The sequence below is a fragment of the Lagopus muta genome, chromosome 1 (assembly GCF_023343835.1).
Source record: "Lagopus muta isolate bLagMut1 chromosome 1, bLagMut1 primary, whole genome shotgun sequence".
Classification (NCBI taxonomy): domain Eukaryota; kingdom Metazoa; phylum Chordata; class Aves; order Galliformes; family Phasianidae; genus Lagopus; species Lagopus muta.
The window spans coordinates 800056-825797 of NC_064433.1; the positions used below are offsets into that span (position 1 = coordinate 800056).

Sequence of the window (25742 nt, forward strand, 5' to 3'; positions counted from 1 at the left end):
CACACTGCTTGCACACTGCTGCCCCTTGCAGGAGGGCAGAGCCAGGTTAGCTCTCTCCAATGCTGTGCAATTGGAGCTGAGCCCTGGGCTGCTTTTGGCACTGGACCCACTGGCAAGGAGGTGTGGGGAAAAGTCTCACCGAGCTGCCGGAAGAGCAGAGCCACGCTGCAGCTGCTGACGGGAAGCGAGTCATTGATGGGTGTCTGGATCACCTGCCTGTCCCCTGCCCCCAGCGAGATCGTCCGCTGCAAGAAAATGCAGGAGGTGATGGGGTGGCATTCAGCAAGGGGCCAGCATGAGGACCCAGGACCACAGTGCCCAAGAAGCAGCTCCGTGCCCCCCAGGACAGGGCTGGAGCACAGCGGGCACAGCCTCATCTCTTCTTCTCCTGGGCAGTTTTTCTCCAAACCACAGCACTGGGATGCCTGCAGGTCCTCGGCCTCTCTCCAGAGGCACGAGGGCAGCGTCACATCAATGAGCACTTCTCCAGGGCTGTGCTGCTCTGCAGTAGGTTTGGCCATGTGCCCCATCTCCCCGCTCAGCCCTGTGGGCTCAGGGGGCTGCTCCCAATAAAGGCTTCTGACCGGGCAGAGCCAGCACCCTGAGCTGCACCCGAGCAGCAAGCCGAGCCTCCTAACCATGGGGAAGCAATGCCATGGGGCAGGAACCAGCCCCGTGGATGTGGCAGCACCAGAGCTGCTTGCACGACCCTTCCACAGGAAGAAGAGAAGGGGCTAACGAGGACACAGACCCCAGAAAGAAAAGGTGTGCGTACCGCTGCTTCGTCGTCCGCGTCAGGCTGAGATAGAGACAGACAAAGATAGCACAGTCGGTTAGAAAGGCACAAACACAGCTGGATGAGGGGGGACAGAGGCACAAAGCGGGGAGCAGAGCTCTCAGAGGAGGAGAGGTGCACACAGACAAAGCAAAGCAGCCACCACCACACTGAGAAAGAGCGTTTGGACACAGCGGGGGCAGAGGGAAAGCACAGGGAGGGGAGCGCCACCAACACACCGTCCTCCCCGCAGCGTGCTGTGTGTCCCCGTGGCACAGATGGATCCTGCCAGAACGGAGAGGTGACAAATGGCAGTGGCCAAAGCACAGCTCACTGCCTTCCTCCTGCTGTGTGTGGGCTCCAGCTGGGAGGAACCAGATGGGGTGGGATGTTGTTGGGTGCCCGCACCCAGCCAGGCACGGCCATGGGCTCAGCTGTGGCTCGCCTGCTTCTCCAGAGCACCAGGTGTGACTGGCAGCCAGCCCCAGGGCCAGCACTGCTCCAGGGGCACGAGGTCAGCCTGAGAGCATAGCCTGTGCCCGGCACAAAACACCCAAACCAACAGCCTGCATGGGGACAGGGAGCAAAAACCCCCTTGGGGTCACAGGGCTCGGCGGTGGGGAGAGCTTCTGCCTGCAGGCACAGAGCTGCAGTGCTGCCTTTGGCTGAGTGCAGGGACACATGCCACCTCTGCAGCTGCTTTCCAAGTGTTAGTGTGGCAGAACAACTCCAGAGGGGCTGTGCTGCTGTCTTCAAACATCTTCTGTGAGAGGGTCTGCCTGGGAGCTGCCCACCTCTCCCATCTCCATCACTCACCCACCTGCTGCCCTCCTGGAACGGGAGCACCTTCCACAGCAGAACCAGAAAGCTATTAAACCTCATTTTGTGCCTTCTTTTCCAGGAGTCAGGTATGATATCTAAGTGGGAACTCATCTACTGTGCTGCTTTAATGTTTAATGCTCAGAAAGCTTGGGAAGTTTGGACAGAAGGGGGTGAAAAAGCATCAATGTCTTCAGGATGGGAGCTCGCTCAGTTCTGCTCCTCTGTTTCAGAACTACTTGAACAGTGGAATGCCACTGGTTCCAAGTGCTCTGAAGACACAGCCAATGTTTCATCCATTTACCCATGCCCCAAATGTCCTTCCTATTAAGTCTGTGCTCAAACCTTGGGACCACAGACATGCACAGCCTGTGCCTGTTGACCCAGAGCAATGTTCTGTGTGCTCAGATGGGCCCAAGAAGAGCAGCGGGAAACTCTCTGATGCAGGGAGACCACAGACCACAGGGATTTGCACAGCATGAACTGATCTACACAGCTCCTGGGGGGGTGGAGGGGGAAGGAACAAAGCTGCTGACCCACGGCGAGGTGCTCTCAGCTGCCCCAGAGGCTGAGCTGCTCCAGCTGATGGAGCTGCATTGTTCTGCTCTACAGCACTTGGAAAGGTGCTGCCTGCACAAGCCAGGCCCTGCCAGCAGCAGGGCATGCAGCAATCCCCCAGCAGCTGGTGCAGCCACGCAGCATGGCTCTGCCCCATGCCATGGGGCTGGGAATGAGGCAGTGCAGGGAGGCTGGGGGCACCCACCTGGGCTCCACCGGTGATGGGGATGGTGCATGTCAGCAGGTTCCCAATGACATTCTCCAGGGACACGTTCAGCCCGTCCACGTAGATGGTGTAGATCAAGCCCAGGCTGTTCTGCAGAGGGAAGCACAGCGTGGCTGAGCGTCACTGCAGGAGGCAGCCACCTCCTGGTCCCCAGCAGCACCACCCTGCCCAGTGCCTGTCCCCAAGAAGGAGCTCAGCCCATGGTTCTTGGCTGCAGTGCTTCAGGTCTCCCCTCCAACCTCTCTCCCCCTGAGCCCTTCCCAGCAGGGATGGGGCATACAGCACGCACTCTGCTTCCAGCCAGCAACACCGACCCTCCCTGCCATCCCCACCAGGTCACCATGAGCAGAGGGAGGTTCCTGGTCCCTGCACGTCTGCATCAGGTCCCACTCAAAGCCTCAAACATAGGGCATGAAGGAAGGAGCCATTTCTCCCTGAGGGTTGGGCACTGATTCTTCTGCACTGGGAGCGAGCATCGGCACCAGCACAGGATGCATCACAGGGCAGTGTCCAGCAGCACGTCCTCTGGGCCATGGATTGGCTGCTGGAACCACCCCAATCAATCAAGAATTTGAGCAATCTGTCTTCAAGGAATCCCTTTTTCTCTTCAAACCATCTCCCCACATCAGCAAGAAATCACAGAATCACACAACCATTTGAAGATTTGAAAAGACCCCTGAGAACACCCAGCTTGATCCCAGCCCACCTCCCATGTGCCCACTGACCCCAAGTGCCCCACGCTGGTGAAGTCCTATGGGCTGGGAACCACTGCCATGCAGAGAACAAACCTCTGCAGGAAATGTCTTTCTCTTGCAATAAACCAGATGACCCAATTTCAGCCAAAATCATCCCCAAGCACGAGCTGTTTTCCCCCACAGCAGCCTGGCTCACCTGGCTTTGCCCTCCAACCCCAAACAAGTTGTGCATGTCAGAGAATCTCAGCTTTGTGGAGGCAAACCCCAACCAGACGTGGCGATGCCACACAATGAACTGCTCACAACAAGGGAAATGGACTCACGATCCAAGATCTCTGCTGCTCACATGTTCCTCTGTCGGTCTCACTGATCTCACTTGCTGCTTTGTGATCCCCTATCAGCCAACATGGGCCCAACTCATGGTCAGACACCTCCCAGTAACCCCCACCATCAGTACAAGCTGGGGGATGGAAGGAGCACTGCATCCAGATGGGGAATGCTCAGCACAGCAGAGACACCGACCTGGTGGCTTTCAGAGGGCCCTTCCAGCCCCAACCATTCTGTGACTCTACAAAGGTCCTCTCCAACTCAACCCATTCCATGATTCCATGAGTCTACAAAGGTCCCTTCCAAACCAAAACATTCCACGATTCTGTGATTCTACCTACACACAGCACTGTGTTATGGTTCAGTGCCAGAGCACTGGCACAGGCTGCCCAGAGGCCAAGCAGGCTCCATCCCTGGAGGTCAGGTTGGGTATTGGGAACATTTCTTCCCCAGAGACCAGTCAAGGACTGGTACAGACTGCCCAGGGCAGTGGAGGAGTCCCCATCCCTAGGGGTATTCAAGGAACGTGGGGATGTGGCACATGGGGATAGTGGGCACAGTGGGGGTGGGTTGGGGTTGGACTTGGTGATCTCAGAGCTCTTCTCCAACCTGAATGGTTCTGTAATTCTCTGATCTCTAACCCCCACCTGGAAGTGGTCCTTGGCACCCCTCTCCAGCTGCCCTGTGCCTGAGCTGGGGTGGGAGCAGCCGTCCCCATAGGATGTGCCTTTGGTGTTCTAGAAAGCCTGAAGTTTGCAGCTTTAGGCTGAAGATTGGGGCATCCTGTGAAGCCTGACATTTGTAACAGCTCTAGGCTGAAGAATGGGTGACATTATTCCCTGACAGTCCTTCTCAATCCCAGTGGTGGCTGAACACCCCGGTGGAGCACCCCACGCTGGGGCAGGCTGAGAGCAAGGGCTCCAAGCAGCTGCCCAGAAGCAATACCCCACAGTGGGAGGGAAACAAGGAGAATGAGGATAAGTGTGATGGAGCTCTCCTCCTTCACATGAGGTGCTCACCCAGCACCCAAGCTGGCAGCAAGTCTTCTGTATGCCCCAGATGGACTCCTCCTTTGGATCCCTCGCACCACAAGCACAGGGCAAGGCAGCTGGTGCCACCTGCAAGCAGCGCATGCCCTCCCAGACCTGTCACAGCCACATAACACAGTGAGCTGGGAGAAAACAAAGGTGGCAGAGATAAAGGTCCCCAAAGGAACGGGCTGTTCTTCACGGGTGTTGCATTCACAGAATTGGGTGGCCGTGCTGTTCTGCAACGCTGGGTGCGGAGTCGGCCCCGTGCTGAGCTTCCAGCTGCTCCCAGCACTACCAGCTCCATGCTGGGGCTGCTCACTGCCTCTCCTTGCCCCACGCACTTACCCTGAACACCTCGGCGTGGTCCAGCCTTGACACCAGCACCAGGCTCTTGGGAGCAAAGAGCTGTGCCGGTTGGACAGGAGAAGCCGATTCCTCTTCCTCCTCTTCTCCATTCCTGGGGTGGCTTTGAGGCTGTGGTGACACAGATATCAGCCCAAGCTCAGGCACAGACACCCTTCCCAATCCTTCATCCCAGGTTCTTCCACCAAGGGGACACCCAGAGGAGCCCCCACCCCTTCCCCAGCCTCACACCTGCTGTACCTGCGCGCTCTCCACAGCCTCCCAGAAGGTGAAGCAGGCGCAGTAGTGCCTCTCTGAGTTGATGTCGGTCAGCACGGCCACGAAGAAGGTGGGGGGGTTCCTCTCTGTGAAGAGCTGCCAACCACTGGGCTGGCAGAACTGCGAGACAGGGCAGGGGATGGGGGTCAGCACTGTGGGCTGCACATCGCCCCATGCCCCTCCTTTGCTGCAGGAAGAGTGGGGCTGAGGCTAAAGCATCGGTATGTTAGCAACTTTATTTCTCTTAAATCCAAACACAGCCCCACATTAACCTCAGGGAGTAGAGTTAATCCAGCCCAAAGCAGGGCACGATGCTCCGGGAGGTGGCACTCCTCGCATTGCCAACGCAGCCCCGCAGTGCTTCACTGCTTCCTGGGGACTTCCCGACTAATTCCAGCCCCAGAACTCCTCACGTGGTTTCCAAATCTCAAGGGATTTTCCTGCCCTTCCCCTTCTCAGCATCTGCATTGGGTTGGTGAGCGCTGGAAAATTCCCTGATGTTCTCAGGACTCCATGGAAAGAGCAGAAAAACTCAGCGGTTTCTGAGTGCAGGGCGATAGAAGGGAGGTTGAAAACAGGGCAGCGGGGACAGGATGACCCCAACGTCAGCTCCAGCCCTCAGTGAGTGAAGCAGTTTCTAAGCTACTGTAGTTCTGCAACCTTTGTCTGCTCTCCATTCCCCCTCATCACACTCCATGTGCTCCAGGACATACATCCAGCTCCACTCCAACATAACAGGGCAGCCCCACTGCCACAAACCTGTAGTGCTGCATGGGGTTGTTGTGGCCCAAGTGTCACATCTCTCATTCGGCCTCACTGACTTCTACACAACGTCGATCCCACCTATCCAGATCCTTCTGCCAAACCACCACAGAATCCCTGAAGTTGGAAGGGACCCACTGAGTCCAACTCCTCGCTCCACCCAACCCCAATGTCTCAGAGCACTGTTCAAATGCTCCCTGAGCTCTGTCATTTTGGGGCCATGCCCACTGCCCACAGGGGAACCTGTTCCATGCCCATCGCCTTCTGGTGCAGAACCTTTCCTTAACCCCTCTCCTGACACGGCTCCAAGCCTTCAGGAAAGATAAGTGATGGTTCAGTGCTCTCCCTGGAAGATGGGCACAACTCTGTGGAAGACAAGAGCAGCATTCCCAGAACCAACACTACAGAACCCAAACCATTTTGTGACTCCATGAAGGCCCCTTCCAACTCAACCCATCCTGTGATCCTATAAAGGTCCCTTCCAACTCAACCCATCCTGTGATCCTATAAAGGTCCCTTCCAACTCAACCCATCCTGTGATCCTATAAAGGTCCCTTCCAACTCAACCCATCCTGTGATCCTATAAAGGTCCCTTCCAACTCAACACACGTTCTGTGATCCTATGAAGACCCTTTCCAATGCAAATCATTCTATGATTCCATCAAGGTCCCTTCCAACTCAAATCATTCCATCATTTCATGAACATCCCTTCCAATTCAGAACATTCTATGATTCCATGAAGGTCCCTTCCAACACAAACCATTCTGTAATCCTATGGTCCCTTCTAACTGAAATCATTTTATGGTTCCATGAAGGTTCCTTCCAACCCAAATCATTCTACGATTCTATGAAGTATCCCTTCCAACCCAAATCATTCTGTTATCCTATGCTCCCTTCCAACCCAAATCATTCTGTGATTCTATGAAGGTCCTTCTTACTTAAACCATCCTGTGATTCCGTGTATGCAAGGCAGACCTGCACTATCCTCCTGCAGAGCGACGCATGGACAAAGGCTACAGGCAGCAGAGGAGGAATTGCACCAACACACACACCAGAGCAGGAAGAACCAGCAGGCACAGCGCTCTACAACAGCCCTACAACCTTCAGCATCAGCAGCAACCCTCGTTGCTGCCACACACACCTCGCTGGTGCAGCTCAAAGCTCCCAGCTCAAAGCTACGCTGACACCCAAAAAACCATGCACCCAGTTTGGAGACCTCACCAAGTGGGCAGGAGCAATGCTCCCAGAGCAAGAAGTGCTCACGTCCTGTGTCTGTGGAGGAGCTTCCACTGAAAAACCACAAAGATTTCTGTCTGGAAATGCTGTCAGCAAGCAGGCACAGAAGCTACGACACCAGAAACTGCTCTCCTTGCATGAGCCATTCAGTGCTGATGTGACCACACCGTAAGGCACCACACAAGCCCCTCACAGTGAGGTCGGCCCCATTTTCCCCAATTGCCTTGGTTTCAGCCCAAAAGCTGAAGGGCTTCCGACAACTCAGGAATGCCTCAAAGCCACCCAGCAGCTCCCAGAAGGACGAGAATGCCGTTGTTTAGATTCCACGGATTTTTTGGCTGGATGATTCGACCCTTGGGAAAAAAAAAGCACAACTTTCCTCTTCCTTGGAACGATTCCCGAGTTGCCCTACAGACAACAAGGAAGCACGAAGCAGAAAAATCATGTCTATTTTTTTTGCCTCAGACAAAGTAAATAGCAAAGTCCAGAACTGTGATGGAACTGCGGTGAGTGTGAGACAGAAGAAGGGTTCACCACATCTGCTCCAACACAGCACGCTCACTGCTGGCTGTGATGCAATGCAGCAGCCACATGACACCTGGATGAGGCAGGGGATGAGGACAGGGACTGAGAGACACGTCCAGCTCTGATGTTCTCTGCTCAATGAGCTGCTTGCTCCTAGCAGGAGCTCGCTGGAAGCTGTCTCTTGCAAACACCAGCAGTGCCCAGCAGTTTCCAGGTGAGCATGAGGAGAGGTGATGGCCTCAAGATGTGCCAGGGAAGGGTCAGGTTGGATATTAAGAAGCGTTTCTTCTCCAAAAAGAGCAGTCAGCACTGGCACAGGTTGCCCAGAGCAATGGGGAGTCCACGTATCTTGGGGTTTACAAGGAACATGGGGATGTGGCACTTGGGGACAGATGGGCATGGTGGGATGGATCAGTGGTTGGACTGCATGATCTTGGAGGGCTTTTCCAATCTGGATGATTCCACAGTTCTATGATTCCAAGGGGAAGGGAGTGCATGGGGTGCCCTATCAGCCTCACATGGTCACAGACAGCATGGAGGTTCTCCAACACCAGCACACGTGGGATGATGGAGTTGGTGGCCAGCTCTGAAGGATGCCATGAAAGGTTGTAAATGGCCAAGGACAGAAGTCAGGCTGCCAAAGACCCACAGCACAAGGGGTCAGGAGGAGGGGGCTGAGCTGTGTTTGGTGGTGCCCAGCACCAGGACAAGGGGCAGCGGGCACAGACTGGAGGCCAGGGAGTTGTGTGTGAGTGTGAGGAAGAGCTGTGTGCTGTGAGGGTGGCAGAGCCCTGGCACAGCTGCCCAGAGAGGTGGGGGATCTGTGCAGAGATCCAAACCTGCTGGGACGTTCTGTGTGCAGGGAACTGATGGGGGGTTGCAGTGGGGGAGCTGCACAGGTCCTTTCCAGCCCCCATGGTTCTGTGCTTTATAGAAACACACTGCCAAGGCCAAGCCTTTTGTGCAGCAAAATAGTAGGGGCAGACCTGGATGGGGACTGGGGGCACCACCCCACTTCTGCACCAGGAACCCATAACTGAGTGATGCAGCCCTCGCACTGCTGCCCAGAGCTGTGGGTGCCCCATTCCTGGAGGTGCTCGAGGCCATAGATGGGGCTCTGGGCAGATTTAATTTGGGGAGGGCACCCATCCCATGGCAGGGGGCCTGGGGAGCTGCTTCCAACCCAACCTTTGTATCATTCTACAGTTCTGTAACTGTCCTGGCCATCACTAAACCTGCTTGGAGATCACTCTCAGCACATCCTGCATGTCCCCATTGGAGCAGCAAGTGCCTCTGTGGCACTAAGGGCAGCAGAAAGGGCTGTGGGTCGCATTTCCACACCCCTCCAAGCATGGGGGGCTCTCAGTGGCACCACTTCTCAGTGCTGCAGCACAGGCTTTGCTGTGGGAATGGGCACCCCTGGAAGCAGGAGGAGCAAAATGAGGGGAACCATAAATCAGATGGGCCCCAGGATTATCAGGGTCATAAGGCAGCACAGAGCCCTCCAAAACCCCACTTGTATTCATGTTCTGTGCCATGCTTCAGCCAGAAATGAAGAAGATCTGTAAAGGGGAAGAGGAGTGCAGAGCCTCGCCAGGTTGGAGTCCACACTGCTGTCCTCCAGAGCAGGGAGAGATGCAGCAGGGAAAGGTTTTCCAAGAACTTCTGTTCAAACTTAGAAACGGAGAACAATCCTCTTAGCCTTGATTAGTTAAAAGCTGGTTTGCAAAGAATGCACGCAGTGCCAAATTGAGCTGGGTGTGCCACCTTCTGGGTACGGCCCAGCAGTGGGTACAGCCTCAAAGGGCCGTGCAGCAGCAGGAGAACACAGCTGGAGGGTGGGGAAAGGATGTCAAGGACCCCCCTTGGCACACAGATGTTAGCAAAGCACATCCAGGCTTGCAGCAGGGCGAGCTCCCATAGGGGAGCTGCAGCAACAGAGAGGGTTTACAGGGGGGGCTGTGATGGGCACCAGGGGGTCCCAGAAGGGCAGACTCACCAACTCGATGCCTTGAGGAAAGGGGTTGTCCTCCCAGTCCTTCTCAGGGAAGCGCTGCAGGATCTGTCCCTGGCCGTCCCCGCTCCCTGTGGGAACAAGAAGGGCATTAGGGGCTGAAGCTGCGTGCCTGGCCACAGCAGGACTGACCCCGACCCCCTGCACTCGCCCTGGCACAGCTCACTGTCAGCAGGTGTCCCATCCAGCAAAGCAGAAGTGCAGCGGTGCTCTGGCCAAGTGTAATGTGAATGTTTCCTTCCTTCTGCTCCTTATCTCCAACTTAGCTCTTGACATTTCCCTGAACAATGGAACCAAGCTGCTCGGTGTTTTTTTGAGCTCCCCTAGGGCTCGTGGCTGCCCCATGGCTTCACATCCTGAAACCCACACCGCTGCCAAAGGGCACTGCCCACGATTTCCCCTGGCTGGGCCAAACCCCAGCAAAGTGAGCAGCTTCAGCTCATTCCCTGTCCATGATGCCTCTGAGCACAGAGATGGTGATGTGGAGGATGAAGCCAGCACTGCTTAAGGTCACACTGCTGCAGCACGGAGTCAGATGATGGCAATGAGAACCGCGGGGGCTCTGCTCCTGCACAGCTTCTGCATTAACCCTGCAGAGGGGATGGCCCTGCTAAGGGATTTGCATTGCTGCAAGGCCCGGCCTCAGCCCTGTCCTGGGGGTATGGACATCCCCTCTGCAGGAGGAGCCTGGTATGTGGTAGGGGGGGTGCTACAGGAGAGATATTTTCGGCACCCATCGCCAGCACCGCCGCCCCCACTCACCACTGCGTGGCCACAGCTGAATTTAGCAGGACACAGCGTTGGGAGGGATGCCACTTTTAGTCCAAAAGGACCAAAACGGAAAGGTCAGTGCCAAATTAGGAGGAAAACGGTGCTGAGAATCACGTCAGCTGAACCCTGTGCCCAGAGCCAGCTTCAGTGGCCATGCAGGGAGCCCAGAGAAGGTGTGCCAACACTGGGGACACAGTGCAACGCTGCTGCTGCCACGCACTGCAGCTAGCTCTGTGCAGTGGGGACAGGTGCTTGCTGTTGGTCACAGAACCATAGAATCATTCAGGATAGAAAAGACCTCCAAGAGCACCAAGTCCAACCCCTGTCCATCTCCACCGTGCCCATTAAGTGCCACATCTTTGCAGTTCTTGAACACCCCCAAGGATGGGGGCATCCCCACTATCCTGGGCAGCCTGTGCCAGTGCTGACTGCACTTTGGAAAAGAAATTGTACCCAGTCCCTCCTCAGCACAACGTGAGGCCATCCCCTCTTGTCCTAGGAAGAGAACAGAGCTCTTCCTCACACTCACACACAACTCCCTGGGCTCCAGTCTGCGCCTGCTGCCCCTTGTCCTGGTGCTGGGCACCACCAAACACAGCCCAGCCCCTTCCTCCTCACCTCCAACCCTTCAGATATCCACCAGCATTGCTCAGACCCCCTCAGCCTTCTCTCCTCCATGTGCACAGCCCTGGGACTCTCAGCCTCTCTCCATCAGGAGCTGCTCCAGGCTTCTCCCATCTCTGCACCCTCAGCTGGGCTCTCTCCAGCACTTCCCAGTCTGCCTGCAACTGGGGAGCCCCACACTGGACACAGTGCTGCAGCTGTGCCCCCCAGTGCAGAGCAGAGGGCAGGAGCACCTCCCTGCCCTGCTGGCCACACTCTGTGCAGTGCACCCCAGGGTCCCATTGGCCTCCAGGGCCACCAGTAGACCCAGGGCTTTCTCTGCAGAGCTCCTAGCCAGCAGCTCAGCCTCATTACTTAGAAACCTCCGTGCTTTCCATGGCATGTATGTGTGCCCGGTGCTGGCGCAGCTGCCACGCTTTGCTCCTTCCTTCCTGCCCCTTGGTGAGGCCAGCAGCGCTGGATGGTGACACCTGGACGCTGCTGCCAGGGCAGTCTGGACAGCCAGGGTTAAAGTCAGGCTATATCAGGAAAGTTTACGAGATCTTATCACAATACAGGAAACTCTAAATAAGCAAAAAGTTAAACATTCAGCTGACGCACCACATGCAGTGACCTTAACCCCAGGCAGGCAGCGCTGGCACGTTGGGGACAGAGGGGACAATGGGGACAGTGGGGACAGTGCTGCCTGGGGAAGTGACAGCACTGGGGAGACCTCAGTGCAGCCCTCAGTGCCTGAAGGGGCTGACACACATCAGGAGAGTGGTTTTGTACGTGGGCAGAGAGCAACAGGACACAGAATGGCTTTACACCAACAGAGAGGAGACAGAGGTGCTGGGCAGGGTAAGAGCAGGAGGCAAGGAGCTGCAGCTCTGTTGCCATTCTGTTTTTCTGTGATCTTTAAGGACCCTTCCAACACAACCACCCTGTGGCTGTATGACCTCTGAAGACCCTTCCAACCCAACCATCCCATGGCTCTGTGATCTTTCAGGACTTTTCCAACCCAAGACATCCTACGGTTCTTATGACCTTCAAAGTCCCTTTCAACACAACCATTCCTGTGATCTTTAAGGACTCTCCCAACCCAACCATTCAATAGATCTGTGATCTTCAAGGACCCTTCCAACCCAACCATTCTATGCTTCTGCCATCTTCAAGGACCCTTCCAACCCAACCATTCTATGCTTCTGCAATCCTTAAGGACCCTTCCAACCCAACCATTCTATGCTTCTGCCATCTTCAAGGACCCTTCCAACCCAACCATTCTATGCTTCTGCAATCCTTAAGGACCCTTCCAACCCAACTATTCTATGCTTCTGCCATCTTCAAGGACCCTTCCAACCCAATCATTCTATGCTTCTGCCACCTTCAAGGACCCTTCCAACCCAACCATCCTATGCTTCTGCCACCTTCAAGGACCCTTCCAACCCAACCATTCTATGCTTCTGCCATCTTCAAGGACCCTTCCAACCCAACCATTCTACGCTTCTGCAATCCTTAAGGACCTTTCCATCCCAACCACTCTGCAGTTCTGTGATTCTAAGGACCCCTCCAACCCAACCATCGCGTGGCTCTACGACTGGTGATTACAGGCTTCAAGGAGCTCCCCACACCTCAGAGCTGACATGTCACTAAGTTCAGCTGTCTGAAAGCACCACGGAGTACTTCAGGCCACAACAGCACTGAGCATGGTTATGTAGGTGGTTTCCTGCACACCAGCATTAACCCCCATAACACAAAGCCCTGGGATGATCTGAAAGGGGACCTGGGGCTTCTGCACAGATCTGCTCAAACCCAACACCACCTCCAAGCCCTCTTTGCTGCTCCTGGTGATCCTGGATCCTCGTGGGGCCATGTAAGCAGCACTTGGGCAACCGCCCTGCAAGCAGTGCAAGTGATTGCATCAACTGAGGCTGCTGCCTAATGCCAGGACATCTCAGCCTGGCACTGCCCACTGGCACTGGGTGTTCCTCAGAGCAGACTGTGTTTAATGCCAGCCAGTATCAGAGTGCACAAGGTGTCTGAGATTAAAAGCCCACAGTGCTGAGCTGCTGTGATGAAGTTAGGAATGATGCAAAGAGCAGAGGATGAAGCAGGGCTGCAGAGAATGGCACAACTCTGAACTGACCCTACCTACACACACAAGCCCACCGCAAGACAGGCTTAGCATGGGGCTCCCAGCTCCTGCTGATGGGGCACACATAGGAGAGACCAAGGCTGCAAAAGCACAAGGCTCAACACATCCCTGTGCACAGTGCAGGTGGCCAGTCACCCTAGCAGCACAGTTCCTATCACAGAGCCATAGAACCACAGAATGGTTGAGCTGGAAAGGTCCTTCAAGATCACAGAACTATGGAATCCCACGGCTCACGTCTAGCTTCTCACCTAGCAGGACCCAATCCATGGGGCAGACACATATCCACAACCTGAGTGCTCCCACAACGCCTTCATCACTGCATGGCCTCCACCTGCAGCTGCTGCTTTGCTTTCACCTTCAGCCATCACACATCAAGCCAGCACTGGCTCTCATTTCCCCTGCTTTGCTGTCATGCATAGACACAAAGGAGCAGATCTGTGGACAGACAACCTCCCCCCTGCCCCATCCTTCTCATTTCTGTCTTTCAGCAGGAAGCACCTTTGAGGTCTGTCCCTGCCACATGATCTTCGTGTGAAGGCTTTTGCATTCAGTCCCCAAGCTTCCCTCAAAATCTGTCACACACCAAGGGGATGGGATGGGGATGGGGATGGGGATGGGGATGGGGATGGGGATGGGATGGGATGGGGATGGGATGGGGATGGGGATGAGATGGGATGGGGATGGGATGGGGATGGGGATGGGATGGGGATGGGGATGGGGATGGGACGGGGATGGGATGGGGATGGGGATGGGGATGGGGATGGGGATGGGGATGGGGATGGGGATGGGGATGGGATGGGGATGGGGATGGGACAGGGATGGGGATGGGATGAGGATGGGACGGGGATGGGATGGGGATGGGGATGGGACAGGGATGGGGATGGGACGGGGATGGGGATGGGATGGGGATGGGGATGGGATGGGGATGGGGATGGGGATAGGGACGGCATAGGATGGGACGGGGATGGGATGGGATGGGATGGGATGGGATGGGATGGGATGGGATGGGATGGGATGGGATGGGATGGGATGGGATGACTGCTGGGCACTGTGGCTCAGCCAGGTCAGCACACCAGGCAGTCAGGGTGCTGTGCCCATGGACATCTGCTTCCAGGAGAGCAGGGAATAGCTTGGGGGGATTTCTAAAGCTGTGCAAAAAGAGAATGGGGCAGAGAGTGGGAATGCACAGCTCAGCTCAGGCACATGCCTGAAGTGGGCTCAGGTGGGACAGTGAGCTCAAAGATCCACTTTCTGACTTCCAAATCCTGCGCCAGCCCTGCTCCTTCCTCAGCACCCACTCACCCCACTGTCGGGGCCACTTAAGGAGCAGCAACAAGATGGAATCTTAGAATCATTCAGGTTGGAAAAGACCTTTCAGATCACCAGCCCAACCCCAACCCATCCCTACCATGCCCACTGACCATGTCCTCAAATGCCACATCCCCACCATTCTTGAACACCACCAAGGCTGGGGACACCGGACCCTGGGCAGCCCGTGCCAGAGCCCGACTGCACATTCAGAGATATCCAACCCTGCACATCCTCAGCTTTGCCACAAACACCACAAAGCAGCCGGAGTGCTGTTCCCTCCCACTTGGCATGAGATGTCCCAGCACAGCGGATGTCCCTGGGCTGAGCTCCGTGCCCCCCATCACAACCACAGCCCCGTGGGCAGCGAGCAGCCGGCCCTGTCAAAGCCACCTCGCCGCAGGGCACGGCAGCGCTGGGACAACACGGCGAGTGTCTGCTCCGAAACAATGGCACCACTGTTCCCTCCTTACATATTTATGACACAAACACGAAGAATGGCTTTTCTATGGGGGAGCACAAAAGGGCTGTGTGCCGTGCTGGAGCTGCCCGCTGTGCCCTGCCCCACGGAGGGAAGCCCGCCCGCGCCCCACATCCCCGGCACATCCCCAGCACGGTGCTCCATGAGCTCCATGAGCCAACTGCTTGCTGCTGTTGTGGGCATCAACTGGATCTGTGTTGCCCTGAGTTGCTGCCTTATCTGTAGGCGCAGGGCTCAGCCAAACCCCGGGTCATAGCAACCCCTCACCATGAGCTGGGCGATGGAAGGATGGAGCACAGCCCTGCCAGAAAGGCCCTGTGAGGAGGGGAGAGCTGAGGGCAGCACCGTGCCCTCACAGCACTGAGAGACAACCAGAGCCTGCGTGCATCCAGAACCAGCAGCGTGAGGGAGGGGATCTGCCCCTCTGCTCTGTGCTGGGACATCTCACCTGGAGCACTGCGTCCAGATGGGGAGTGCTCAGCACAGGACACACACCGACCTGCTGGAGTGCATCCACAGCAGAGACACACAGAGGGGCCCAGGCATGGAAATGCTCCAAATGAGGACAGGCTGAGAGCTGGCGCTGTGCAGCTGGAGTGCCTCTGTTTAAGGCAAAATGTTTTAGAATGAACCAAAGTTGTGCCCTAAAGTAACAATTCCTATCCTGGGTATATTCCCCCTCCAAAACAAAACAGATGGAAAAAATGAATGAGTTCAATGTTTAAAGATCGCCGTAGTAATGTCTGAGGACTTGGACTCTTTGTAAACACAGGATGATAACAATCAGAAGGACAAACAGTTGAGAATGGGACAGGTGGCCCAATTGCTCCCAGTGAGCTCCTCAGTGCTGAGAAAGCCCTTTGCCATCGAGGAACGCATCCAAGTGCAGACCAGACGCTTGCGCTTTGGTTCATGACACACAAAGCAGAAGCCCTGGGCTGGCACACGGTGAGGCTCCATCAGTGCTCAGCCTGAGCTCAGCACATCCTTCCCACACCACACATCCTGCGAGCTGCTCAGCAATGGCACCTTTATAGCAGAGCTAAAATTAAAGCCCACATGGAGCCAGACAGCACCGTTCTGCTTCCCAGAGCGCTCATCCTCTTTTCACACCAGCCCTTCTCTTGGTCACACTGACCGTCTCCACGCTGTCATTACTGCCTCAAAGCTGCTGTTAGGCAGTCCCAGTTCAGATCCAGGAGTGTCCATGAGGTTCCTTAGCTCCTGCTGCCAACACAAGCCGAGCTCGGCTCTGTCGCAAAGATTTGCCCTCGCTGTTCCTTGAGCGCGTGCCAAGAGGAGTCGTATTTGTCTTTAGAAACATTTAAAGCAGAAGAGGAAGTAATTAAAAAATAAATCATCCGTCTGTTTCCAAGATCTCGTCCCAGGGAAGTGCAGCTTGGGGCCCGTGGGGTTACTGGCAACCACGGAGATAAGCGCTTCCCAGCTGCCTGCTGCTGCTCCACGACCATTGCTGGAAACACTCTGCAGCCATGGGAAGGGGAAGTCCTGTGCAAAGAGCCCCAACTCACGCATGGCTCCGTCCCCACAGACTGCTCAGGGGAACACCAGGACCCCCCCAGGGAACAGCAGGACCCCCAGAGGGACCTACAGAGGGTCTTTGGAGGTGTCTTGAAGGAAAATGGTGCAGCCACCACAGGCACGGGCCAGGCCAGGGCTCAGCAAGGCTGCTGGGGTGCAGGCAGTGAGATTGACAGTGATGGTGTGAGGGGGAATGGCTTTACACTGACACAGGGGAGAATGAGGTGAGATGTGGGGAAAATCCTTTGCCCTGAGGAGATGCACTGCTGCCCAGAGCTGGGAGGGCCAACCCTGGAGATGCCCAAGGCTGTGGATGGGGCCCTGGGCACACAGCCCCCAGCAGAGAGGAGCTGGGGGGTCCCTTCCAGTCCAACCACTCCGTAACTCTGTGATGCATCACAGCATCGTAGAATCACCAAGGTTAGAAAAGACCTCCAAGACCACCCACCTACCACCAATATTTCCCCACTAAACCATGTTCTGTAGCACAACATCTAAATGGTTCTTGGAAACCTCCAGGAATGAGGGCTCAACCAACACGGCAGCCTATTCCAGCACCTGACCACTCTTTTGGAGAAGAAATTTGTCCTAAAAGTGTGTGTCTGTAGCAGTTCTTCCTCACCCAAGGCGATGCAGCACATGCAGAGCAGCAGTTCCAGCTCCCCAGGGCCATGGGACACAGCCAGAGCTCAATCATAGAGCATGGAGCTCCAGTGGGACTGCACCCATCCACAGGGGAACCACTTGGGCACATGGAGCAGACAGGATGGGTCAGTGCTCTGAGTTCTCTGCTCGGCACCGTGGGGCACAGAGGTCAGAAAGAGGAAGCAATGCTGTGCCCCAGCAGTACCAGAACCACCTGTTTTCACCTCATTTCCTCCTGGCTGTCACAGCTGCTATGTGATGACCAGTGCTGCTGTTGTGCTATGGTTACAGAATCAAACAATCCTAGAGCTGTGGGGGTTGGAAGAGACCTGTGCAGCTCCCCCACTTCAACCCCCCAGCAGTTCTCTGCAGCAGCAGCACACAGAGCATCCCAGCAGGTTTGGATCTCTGCACAGAAGGAGACTCCCCCACCTCTCTGGGCAGCTGTGCCAGGGCTCTGCCACCCTCACAGCACACAGCTCTTCCTCACACTCACACACAACTCCCTGGGCTCCAGTCTGGGCCTGCTGCCCCTTGTCCTGGTGCTGGGCACCACCAAACACAGCCCAGCCCCTTCCTCCTCACCTCCAGCCCTTCAGATACCCACCAGCACTGCTCAGACCCCCTCAGCCTTCTCTCCTCCATGTGCACAGCCCTGGAGCTCTCAGCCTGTCCCCAGCAGGAGCTGCTCCAGGCTTCCCCCATCTCTGCACCCTCAGCTGGGCTCTATCAGCAATTCCCAGCCTGCCTGGAACTGGGGAGCCCCACACTGGACACAGTGCTGCAGCTGTGCCCCCCAGTGCAGAGCAGAGGGCAGGAGCACCTCCCTGCCCTGCTGGCCACGCTCTGTGCAGTGCAGCCAAGGGTACCATTGGCCCTGTGGGCCACCAGGGCACACTGCTGGCTCATGGTCAGCCTTGCTGTCCACCAGGATCCCCAGGTCTTTCCCTGCACAGCTCCTTTGCAGCAGCTCAGCCCCCAACACATCCTGATGTGAGCAGCCACATCCCAAGCCCTGCTTCAGGCAGCAGCTGAGCACTCAGCTCATGCTCATGGTGCTGTGCTGGCTGCCAGCTCGGGCTGTGCTCCAGGCTGGCTGGGGCTGCTCTGCCTGGGTCAGGTCTCCTTTCCATGCCACAGCAGCTGGGTTAACTGAGGATTTGATTTTAGCTGGCTCACGGTCAACCACTGGTTAACTGTTGGTTAACTGTTGGTCACCCAGCGGTCAACTGCTGTCCTCCAGGACCCCCCAGGTCCTCTACAGAGCTCCTTCCCAGCAGCTCAGCCCCTACCTGCATCAATGCACGCTGCTGTTCCTTCCCAGGCTCAGCACTCTGCTCTTGCCCTAGGTGAACCCCATCAGGTTCCTCTCCACCCTCTCCATTGCACAACGGTCAGCTCTATCAGGACACACCTCAGTGGCGGAAGCCATGGCCATTAAGCTGTAACACAGGAGCAGTGTGAGTCAAAACAGGCAATGAAGGGCTGTTAAGCAGCATGCTGATGTTGGGAGGGGACACAGCTGTGTTACCTGGCTGTAACATTATCTCTGCATGATCTGCTATCCGATTCAGACTGAGCAAAGAGAACCTTTTGGGGATGTCAGTGGAAACAGCTGTCAACTGTGCACGCATGCACAGTTCCTGTGCACGCAGATATTTACTGGCACTGGGTCATAACAAGAGTCTGGGCAGGCCTCATTCCACACTTCCACGTTTACAGCAATGCATGGTTTATAAAACCCCCAGTCTGAAATGTTATCAGACGCTCCTGCAATTAACGGCGGTTTTTCCTGAGAAACTTAACGAGGTTTCTTTAGGTTTCCTTTCCTGAGAAAGAGGTTTAGGATGCTGCCTGTGGGGCCACGTTCTCATGGCTGGTGTCGGTCCCTGAACTCCAAGTTTCTGCAAACAAAGTGACGCTTTTGTCACGGAATCCTAGCAGAGGACCACAGAATTGGCGGGGACCCCAAAGCCCTCCTGCTGTGGGCTGGGTGCTCCCTCCAGCTTTAGGCTGCCCATCCGTAGCCTCGGGCACCTCCAGGATGGGGCACCCAAAGCTCTGGGCAGCAGTGCCAGGGCTGCACCACTCATGAAGACTGAAGTTTGCTCTGAGCAAGCTGCAATCCTGGCCCACTGCATGCAGGCACCAAGCAGCGAGCATAGAGACAGCCACTGAAAGCACTTTGGGGAGGGACCTGCTCTATTTTTACCCAATGCCAAATTTCAGTTGCTTCCCAGGGGACACACAAGCCGGCTCCAATGGGTCCCCTCCCCAAAATTACAGGGCTGCAATACCAGTGTTTACCCAGAGCCTAAAAACAGTGCCAGCCATCCCCAGTCCAGTGACAGCACACAGCAGCACAGCATGGACCTGTCAAGCACAGTGCCTGCAGCACGGGGTGTGGGGCACCTGCTGCCCACAGCAAACAGAATCACAGAACCATTCCAGTTGGAAAAGACCCCCAAGCCCACCAAGTACACATCTCATAACATGGAACCACAGAGCAGGGAGTTGCAAGTGACCCACGGGGCTCACTGAGCCCAACGCCTGCTCCACAGGGGGTGTCCCAAAGGATATCCCAGGTTGTAAGGGTCTCACAAAGATTGTTGGGGCCAACTCCTGGCTCAGCACCTGGATCATAAAGAAGAACAGCATCACAGCACGTACATGCACAGCACTCCTGGTATTGGGCACCACAGACAGCATGTACTCATCCAGGACCAAAATAGGTGCACCGACACCAGAACGGCAGGAATCATTGAGCCACAGAACGGCTGGGTTGGGAGGGATTGTATAGATCATGGAGTGGGTGGGTTGGAAGGGACCTTGCAGACCACAGAGTGATACAATGGTTGGGTTGGAAGGATCCTTAAAGATAAGAGAGCCACAGAATGGTTGTGTTGGAAGTGTCCTTGAAGATCATAAAGCCAGAGGATAGCTTGGGTTGGGTTGGAAGGGTCCTGAAAGATCGCAGAGCCATAGAATGGTTGAATTGGAAGTGCCCTTGAAGATCACAGAGTCACAGAATAGCTTGGGTTGGGGGTGGAAGGGTCCTCAAAGATCGCAGTGACACAGAGTGCTTGGGTTGGAAGGGACCTTATAGATCATACAGCAACAGAATGGTTGGGTTGGAAGGGTCCTCAAAGATCACAGTGACACAGAGTGCTTGGGTTGGAAGGGAACTTATAGATCATAGAGCAATAGAATGGTTGGGTTGGAAGGGTCTTTAAAGATAACACAGCCAGAGAATGGTCGGGTTGGAAGCATCCTTGAGCACCATAAAGCCAAAGGATGGCTTTGGTTGGGTTGGAAAGGTCCTTAAAGATCACAGAGACATAGAGTGCTTCGGTTGGAAGTGCACCTGAAGATCAGAGTCATAGAATGGCTTGGGTTGGAGGGTCCTTAAAGATCATGGAGACATAGAGTGCTTGGGTTGGAAGGGACCTTATAGATCATAGAGCAATAGAAAGGTTGGTTTGGAAGTGCCCTCAAAGATAGGGCATATAGGATGTATATAGCACGTGATGTGCATATAGCCACATAGGATGGCTTGGAAGGCATCTTAGATATCACTGAGCCACAGACCCAAAAAGATACGGGGTGGGAGGGACTTAAGAGCCTACCCAGCCCCAATCCTGGCCATGGGCTGGTTGTCCCCCATTTATTCAGCTCAGTGCACCAAACAGCCCAGTGCTGGAGCAGTGCCCACAGCTGCTGGGAAGGAATACTCAGAATCCTCGTTGCAGGGAGCAGGCAGCACCGACACAGCAGTGCAAACACCGGGCGCAACGTGAGCACAGGGCGTTGTCATTGGTTTGTTCTTGGGGTTATTTGTATTTGAAAACAAACCTGCTTGCATTGCTTTATTCCATTCCATCAGCAATTTCTAAAGGCTACGTCACACAGAAACCCAGGGCGCTGGCAGTGAGGCACACGGATGTCACGCAGCACTGCACACAGCACCCCATGTCTGTGCCCTGGCTGCATCAGGCCCTCACCACTGCCCTTCAATCCCATCTCTCATCGGAGCAGAGCTTTGGGGTGGTTGGACTTCCTCGTAATCTCATTTGCATATGCAAATGGTAGCCTATTTCGGAGACCCTGCAGAGTGCATTTCAAACAATGCAAGACTGATCAGATTGCATTGAAAGTACAAACTGCACAGAAGCACAACACAGGAGGCAGCGAGCTCACGTTCTGCTCCTGGCTCCCCACATCACATGAGGGGTAGCTGTGAAAGCTGATGGGGCACAGCAACAGAAAGCACAATGCTGGGGCAAGGGAAGAAGGGAACTATTGGAGGCTGCTTCCCTCCCCAGAGTGGTGAGGGCCCAGCACTGCTGCCCAGGGCTGGGGGTGCCTCAGCCCAAGATATGGCCTGGGTGGGGGGCACCCACACAAAGCAATGGTGGGGCTGGGGGGTCCCTTCCCCAGTGCTGTGACTCAATGCAGACTCCCAGGCCCAATGCCACGTGTGGTCTCACCAGCAGCAAGAAGAAGGAACAGCTGGGGCACAGAGGGAACCGAAGCAGGGCGGTTCTGCAGAAATATCCCCAAAGGAGCTGTGCAGCCACATCACCAGGAGGAAAGGGCTGCTCACGGGAACTGAGAGCACCACAGACAGAGAACCAACTCTCCTCTCATCCCTGTGGCTCTCAGCCTTTCCCCAAAGCTGCTGCTGCTGCCATACCCCAGCATTAGGCTGGCACAGGAAGGCTGTGACAGCTCAGCTGGGCCCCCAGACTCCTCTGCCCTTACATGCCCAACCTCCTCCCCCACACCAAAGGGATTATCCAGAAAGCCCTTCAGAGGCAGATCTGTCTCTCGAGGTCACCAGAGCTCAGAGGAAGGACAGACAGCACTGCACCAAATCGCTGTGCCTGCGTGGAGCTCTGCTGAGCAGCTGGCCATGTCACCCAGCTGATGGCAGCGCTAGGGGAGAAACTGCAGGCAACCAAAGCACAGTGATCAGCCAGTGGGGGCACCATGGCACTGACAGGGCACAGAAATGCTGCTCAACACTGCTCTTGTGAGCAGGGAACTAAATCATCCTCTTCTTCCCCCAGTACATCAGGCCCATGGACCAGGTAGGCACAATTCCATGTCATCATCCCTGCCCACACCTACAGAGCTGGGATCTCCTCTCCGGGTTTGTAATCCCTGAAAGGTCCCTATGAGGACAAGGGGGAATGGGTTTAAACCAAAAGAGGAGAGACTGCAGTCAGATGTGGAGGGAAATCCTTTAGCTGGAGGGTAAGCCAAGTCATGTTATAGTTCTATGCACTTCAAGGACCCTTCCAACCCAACCCAACCAAAGCTATTCTATGGTTCTGGGATCTTCAAGAACCCTTCCAACTCAACCCAAGACATTCTATAGTTCTATGCTCTTCAAGGACCCTTCCAACTCAACCCAAGACATTCTATAGTTCTGTGCTCTTCAAGGACCCTTCCAACTCAACCCAAGACATTCTATAGTTCTATGCTCTTCAAGGACCCTTCCAACTCAACCCAAGACATTCTATAGTTCTATGCTCTTCAAGGACCCTTCCAACTCAACCCAAGACATTCTATAGTTCTATGCTCTTCAAGGACCCTTCCAACTCAACCCAAGCCATTCTATAGTTCTGTGCTCTTCAAGGACCCTTCCAACTCAACCCAAGCCATTCTATAGTTCTGTGCTCTTCAAGGACCCTTCCAACTCAACCCAAGCCATTCTATAGTTCTGTGCTCTTCAAGGACCCTTCCAACTCAACCCAAGCCATTCTACAGTTCCATGCTCCTCAAGGACCCTTCCAACTCAACCCAAGCCATTCTATAGTTCAATGCTCCCCAAGGACCCTTCCAAACCAATCCAAGCCATTCTACAGTTCCATGCTCCTCAATGACCCTTCCAACCCAACCCAAGCCATTCCATGGTTTTGGGAACTTCAAGGACCTTTCCAACCAAATCCAAGCCATTCTATGGTTCTGGGATCTTCAAGGACCCTAACAACCCAACCATTCTATGATTCTATGAAATTGCACCCCAGATTTCAGAAAAGGGGCTGGAAAGTTTCCACGTGGCCTGAGCTTTCCCCATCACCATATCTACATCTTCTCACAGAACCAAACGGAGTCGTTAGATAGTTTGGAACTGATTTTGGGGAGTGAGGAAAGTCAGAAAAGCATAAGAGAGCTGTGAGGGGTCTTAAGAGTAAAAGCTGCCTGCCAATAGCCTGAAATCACTGCTGATGGTTGAAGGAACCAGGGCCAAGAGTTTACACAATGGAGAGTTCAACAGGAGCCACCAAAGTGCTGCAGGACCTGGAGCAGCTCTGCTGGAGGAGAGGCTGTGAGCTGGGGCTGCTGAGCCTGGAGCAGAGGTGCTCAAGGAGATCCCATCTGTGTCCGTGAACCCTGCACAGAGGTTTAGGGACCAAAATATCATAGAGCAGCTTGGGCTGGAATGATCCTTAAAGAACACAGAGCCATGGGTTGGAAGCGTTCATAAGAAGGGTCTTGGGGATGCTCCACTGGACCTAATGCCTCAAAACACAGAGGAAATTCAATGCAAAACATCTGGATTGTGGCAAACCCCAGGGCGGTCTGCAATACACAGAAGCAATAAGCACTTACTAACTCTCTCTTGCCAGACTGCAGATTTCACAATCTATCCCAAAAGACTCCAGGAGAAAAAAAGAATTGTCCCCCAGATGGTTCCAGGAAAGGCGACAGAGAGTCAGCTTGCAACAAATTCAAAACCTTCATTTTTATTTCCAGGCATTTTTGGCCTTTTGTAAAGGAAGTCACACTTCCAGGGGCTGAGCTTCCAACTATAGAGGAAATATTAATACACTTAGGAGTTACAAGCATGGGGAAAGAGAAAACGTGACCAAAATCCAACCCAAATTTGCCTCCAACAGGAGCAGAGGAAGAGCAAAGGGAGAGCAGCTCCTGGACCACGCACACCTGCCCTGACCTGAGCTGCCTTCATCCCATCCCCTCAGGGCACAGAAACACCTCTGACCAGGGAATATAGAGAGCAGGCTTCAGCCTCTTCCTCTGATGCGCCTGAAGGGTTTTTTTTGTGTGCAGCAACAGCTCTTCCATACAGCCATGTCCATAAGGGCTGGAGGCAGCAAGGAAAAGCCAATCCTGCAGGAGGGCAGAGGACGAGGTGTTTTCCCAACCCTGGAGGTGCTTGAGACCATGGATGGGGCCCTAAGCAGGTGGAGGGCACCCAACCCATGGCAGGGGTGAGGCTGGGACTCAAGCCATGCTGTGATCCTACAGTTTGTTAGGACCCTTTAAATCTAATCCAACCACTTGATAGCCCTGTGATCTACAAGATTCCATCCAACCGAACCATTCTATGGTTCTATGCTCTATAAGGATCTTTGGATTCCAATCACTCTACGGCTCTGTGATTCGTAAGGTTCCTTCCAACCCAACCACTCTATGGCTCTATGATCCATAAGGACCCTTCCAACCCAACCACTCTATGGCTCTCCAACCCAACCACTCGATGGCCCTATGATCTATAAGGTCTCTTCCAACCCAACCACTCTATGGCTCTATAAGAACCCTTCCAACCCAACCACTCTATGGCTCTATGATCTATAAGGACCCTTCCAACCCAACCACTCTATGGCTCCATGATCTACAACATCTCTTCCAACCCAACCACTCTATGGCTCTATGATCTATAAGGACCCTTCCAACCCAACCACTATATGGCTCTATGATCTATAAGGACCCTTCCAACCCAACCACTCTATGGCTCTATGATCTACAACATCTCTTCCAACTCAACCACTCTATGGCTCTATGATCTATAAGGACCCTTCCAACCCAACCACTCTATGGCTCTATGATCTATAAGGACCCTTCCAACCCAACCACTCTATGGCTCTGTGATCTACAAGGTCCCTTTCAACCCAACCACCCTGGTTCACCCCCAGCAGTCTCAACATTGCTCACATCCCCTCCCACCCCATCCAGGTACACAGGGGCTGCCTCTATATAAGGGAAGAGAGCTGAAAAGCAGACGTGCTGTGCAGAAAACCCCAGCTTCCTGTTCACTCCCCTTCAACCCATCTGCTTTTCTTTTTTTGAAGGGTGACAATAGCAAACAATACCAGGAGCGTGATGTGGGTTAGCAGCGCAAGGAGCCCGGCCAGTGCAGCAGAGAGGAGCGTGCAGCGTGCACCCATGAGCTCTGGGGCTCTGTAGCACCCCACCTTAGAAGAATGCAATGCCACCACCCCCAGCTTGAGTTCCCTGAAGTACAACAGCTCAGCTCACTAATTGCTTCCTCACAGGAAAGATGCTAAGCAGACCTTGTTCAGAAGCATCCCTTTGGCTTGTGAAAGCTTTGTGCTGGAGCAGGAGAAGCTGCTGTAGGGCATGGGTACAACCCACAGGAAGCCACGGCAGTGCAAAATGCTCAGACCGAAACCTGCTCTGCTCCTGAGCAAACGGAGAACCACGAGCACATGCTTGGTAACGAGGGTGCCACGCTGAACCCTCTGCCCTCCCAGAAGCCCAAAAGCAAAGAGCTTTGGAGCACACTCTCAGCTGGAGTCAGGAGAGGCTCCTGAGCCCACCTGCACATGGTCCCAGCATGCGATGCTCCCCACTGAGAAGTACAACCTTATAATTTAGGC

General features: G+C 54.8%; 1 protein-coding gene across 10 annotated transcripts in view; it reads right to left on the minus strand.

The window, feature by feature from the left end:
- Window positions 1-25742, minus strand: part of SBF1 (SET binding factor 1) — a 61584-nt gene that overhangs the window by 26406 nt on the left and 9436 nt on the right. For 8 of the 10 annotated variants that reach the window (XM_048969193.1, XM_048969250.1, XM_048969269.1 and 5 more), the window contains exons 2-6: window positions 9575-9660; window positions 5026-5172; window positions 4777-4905; window positions 2358-2468; window positions 140-245 (exon numbers count right to left, since the gene is read on the minus strand). In XM_048969193.1, the coding sequence (XP_048825150.1) occupies window positions 140-245; window positions 2358-2468; window positions 4777-4905; window positions 5026-5172; window positions 9575-9660 (579 nt within the window). The remainder of the gene's footprint in view (window positions 1-139; window positions 246-2357; window positions 2469-4776; window positions 4906-5025; window positions 5173-9574; window positions 9661-25742) is intronic. The other 2 variants (XM_048969260.1, XM_048969204.1) reach the window with 1 other exon arrangement.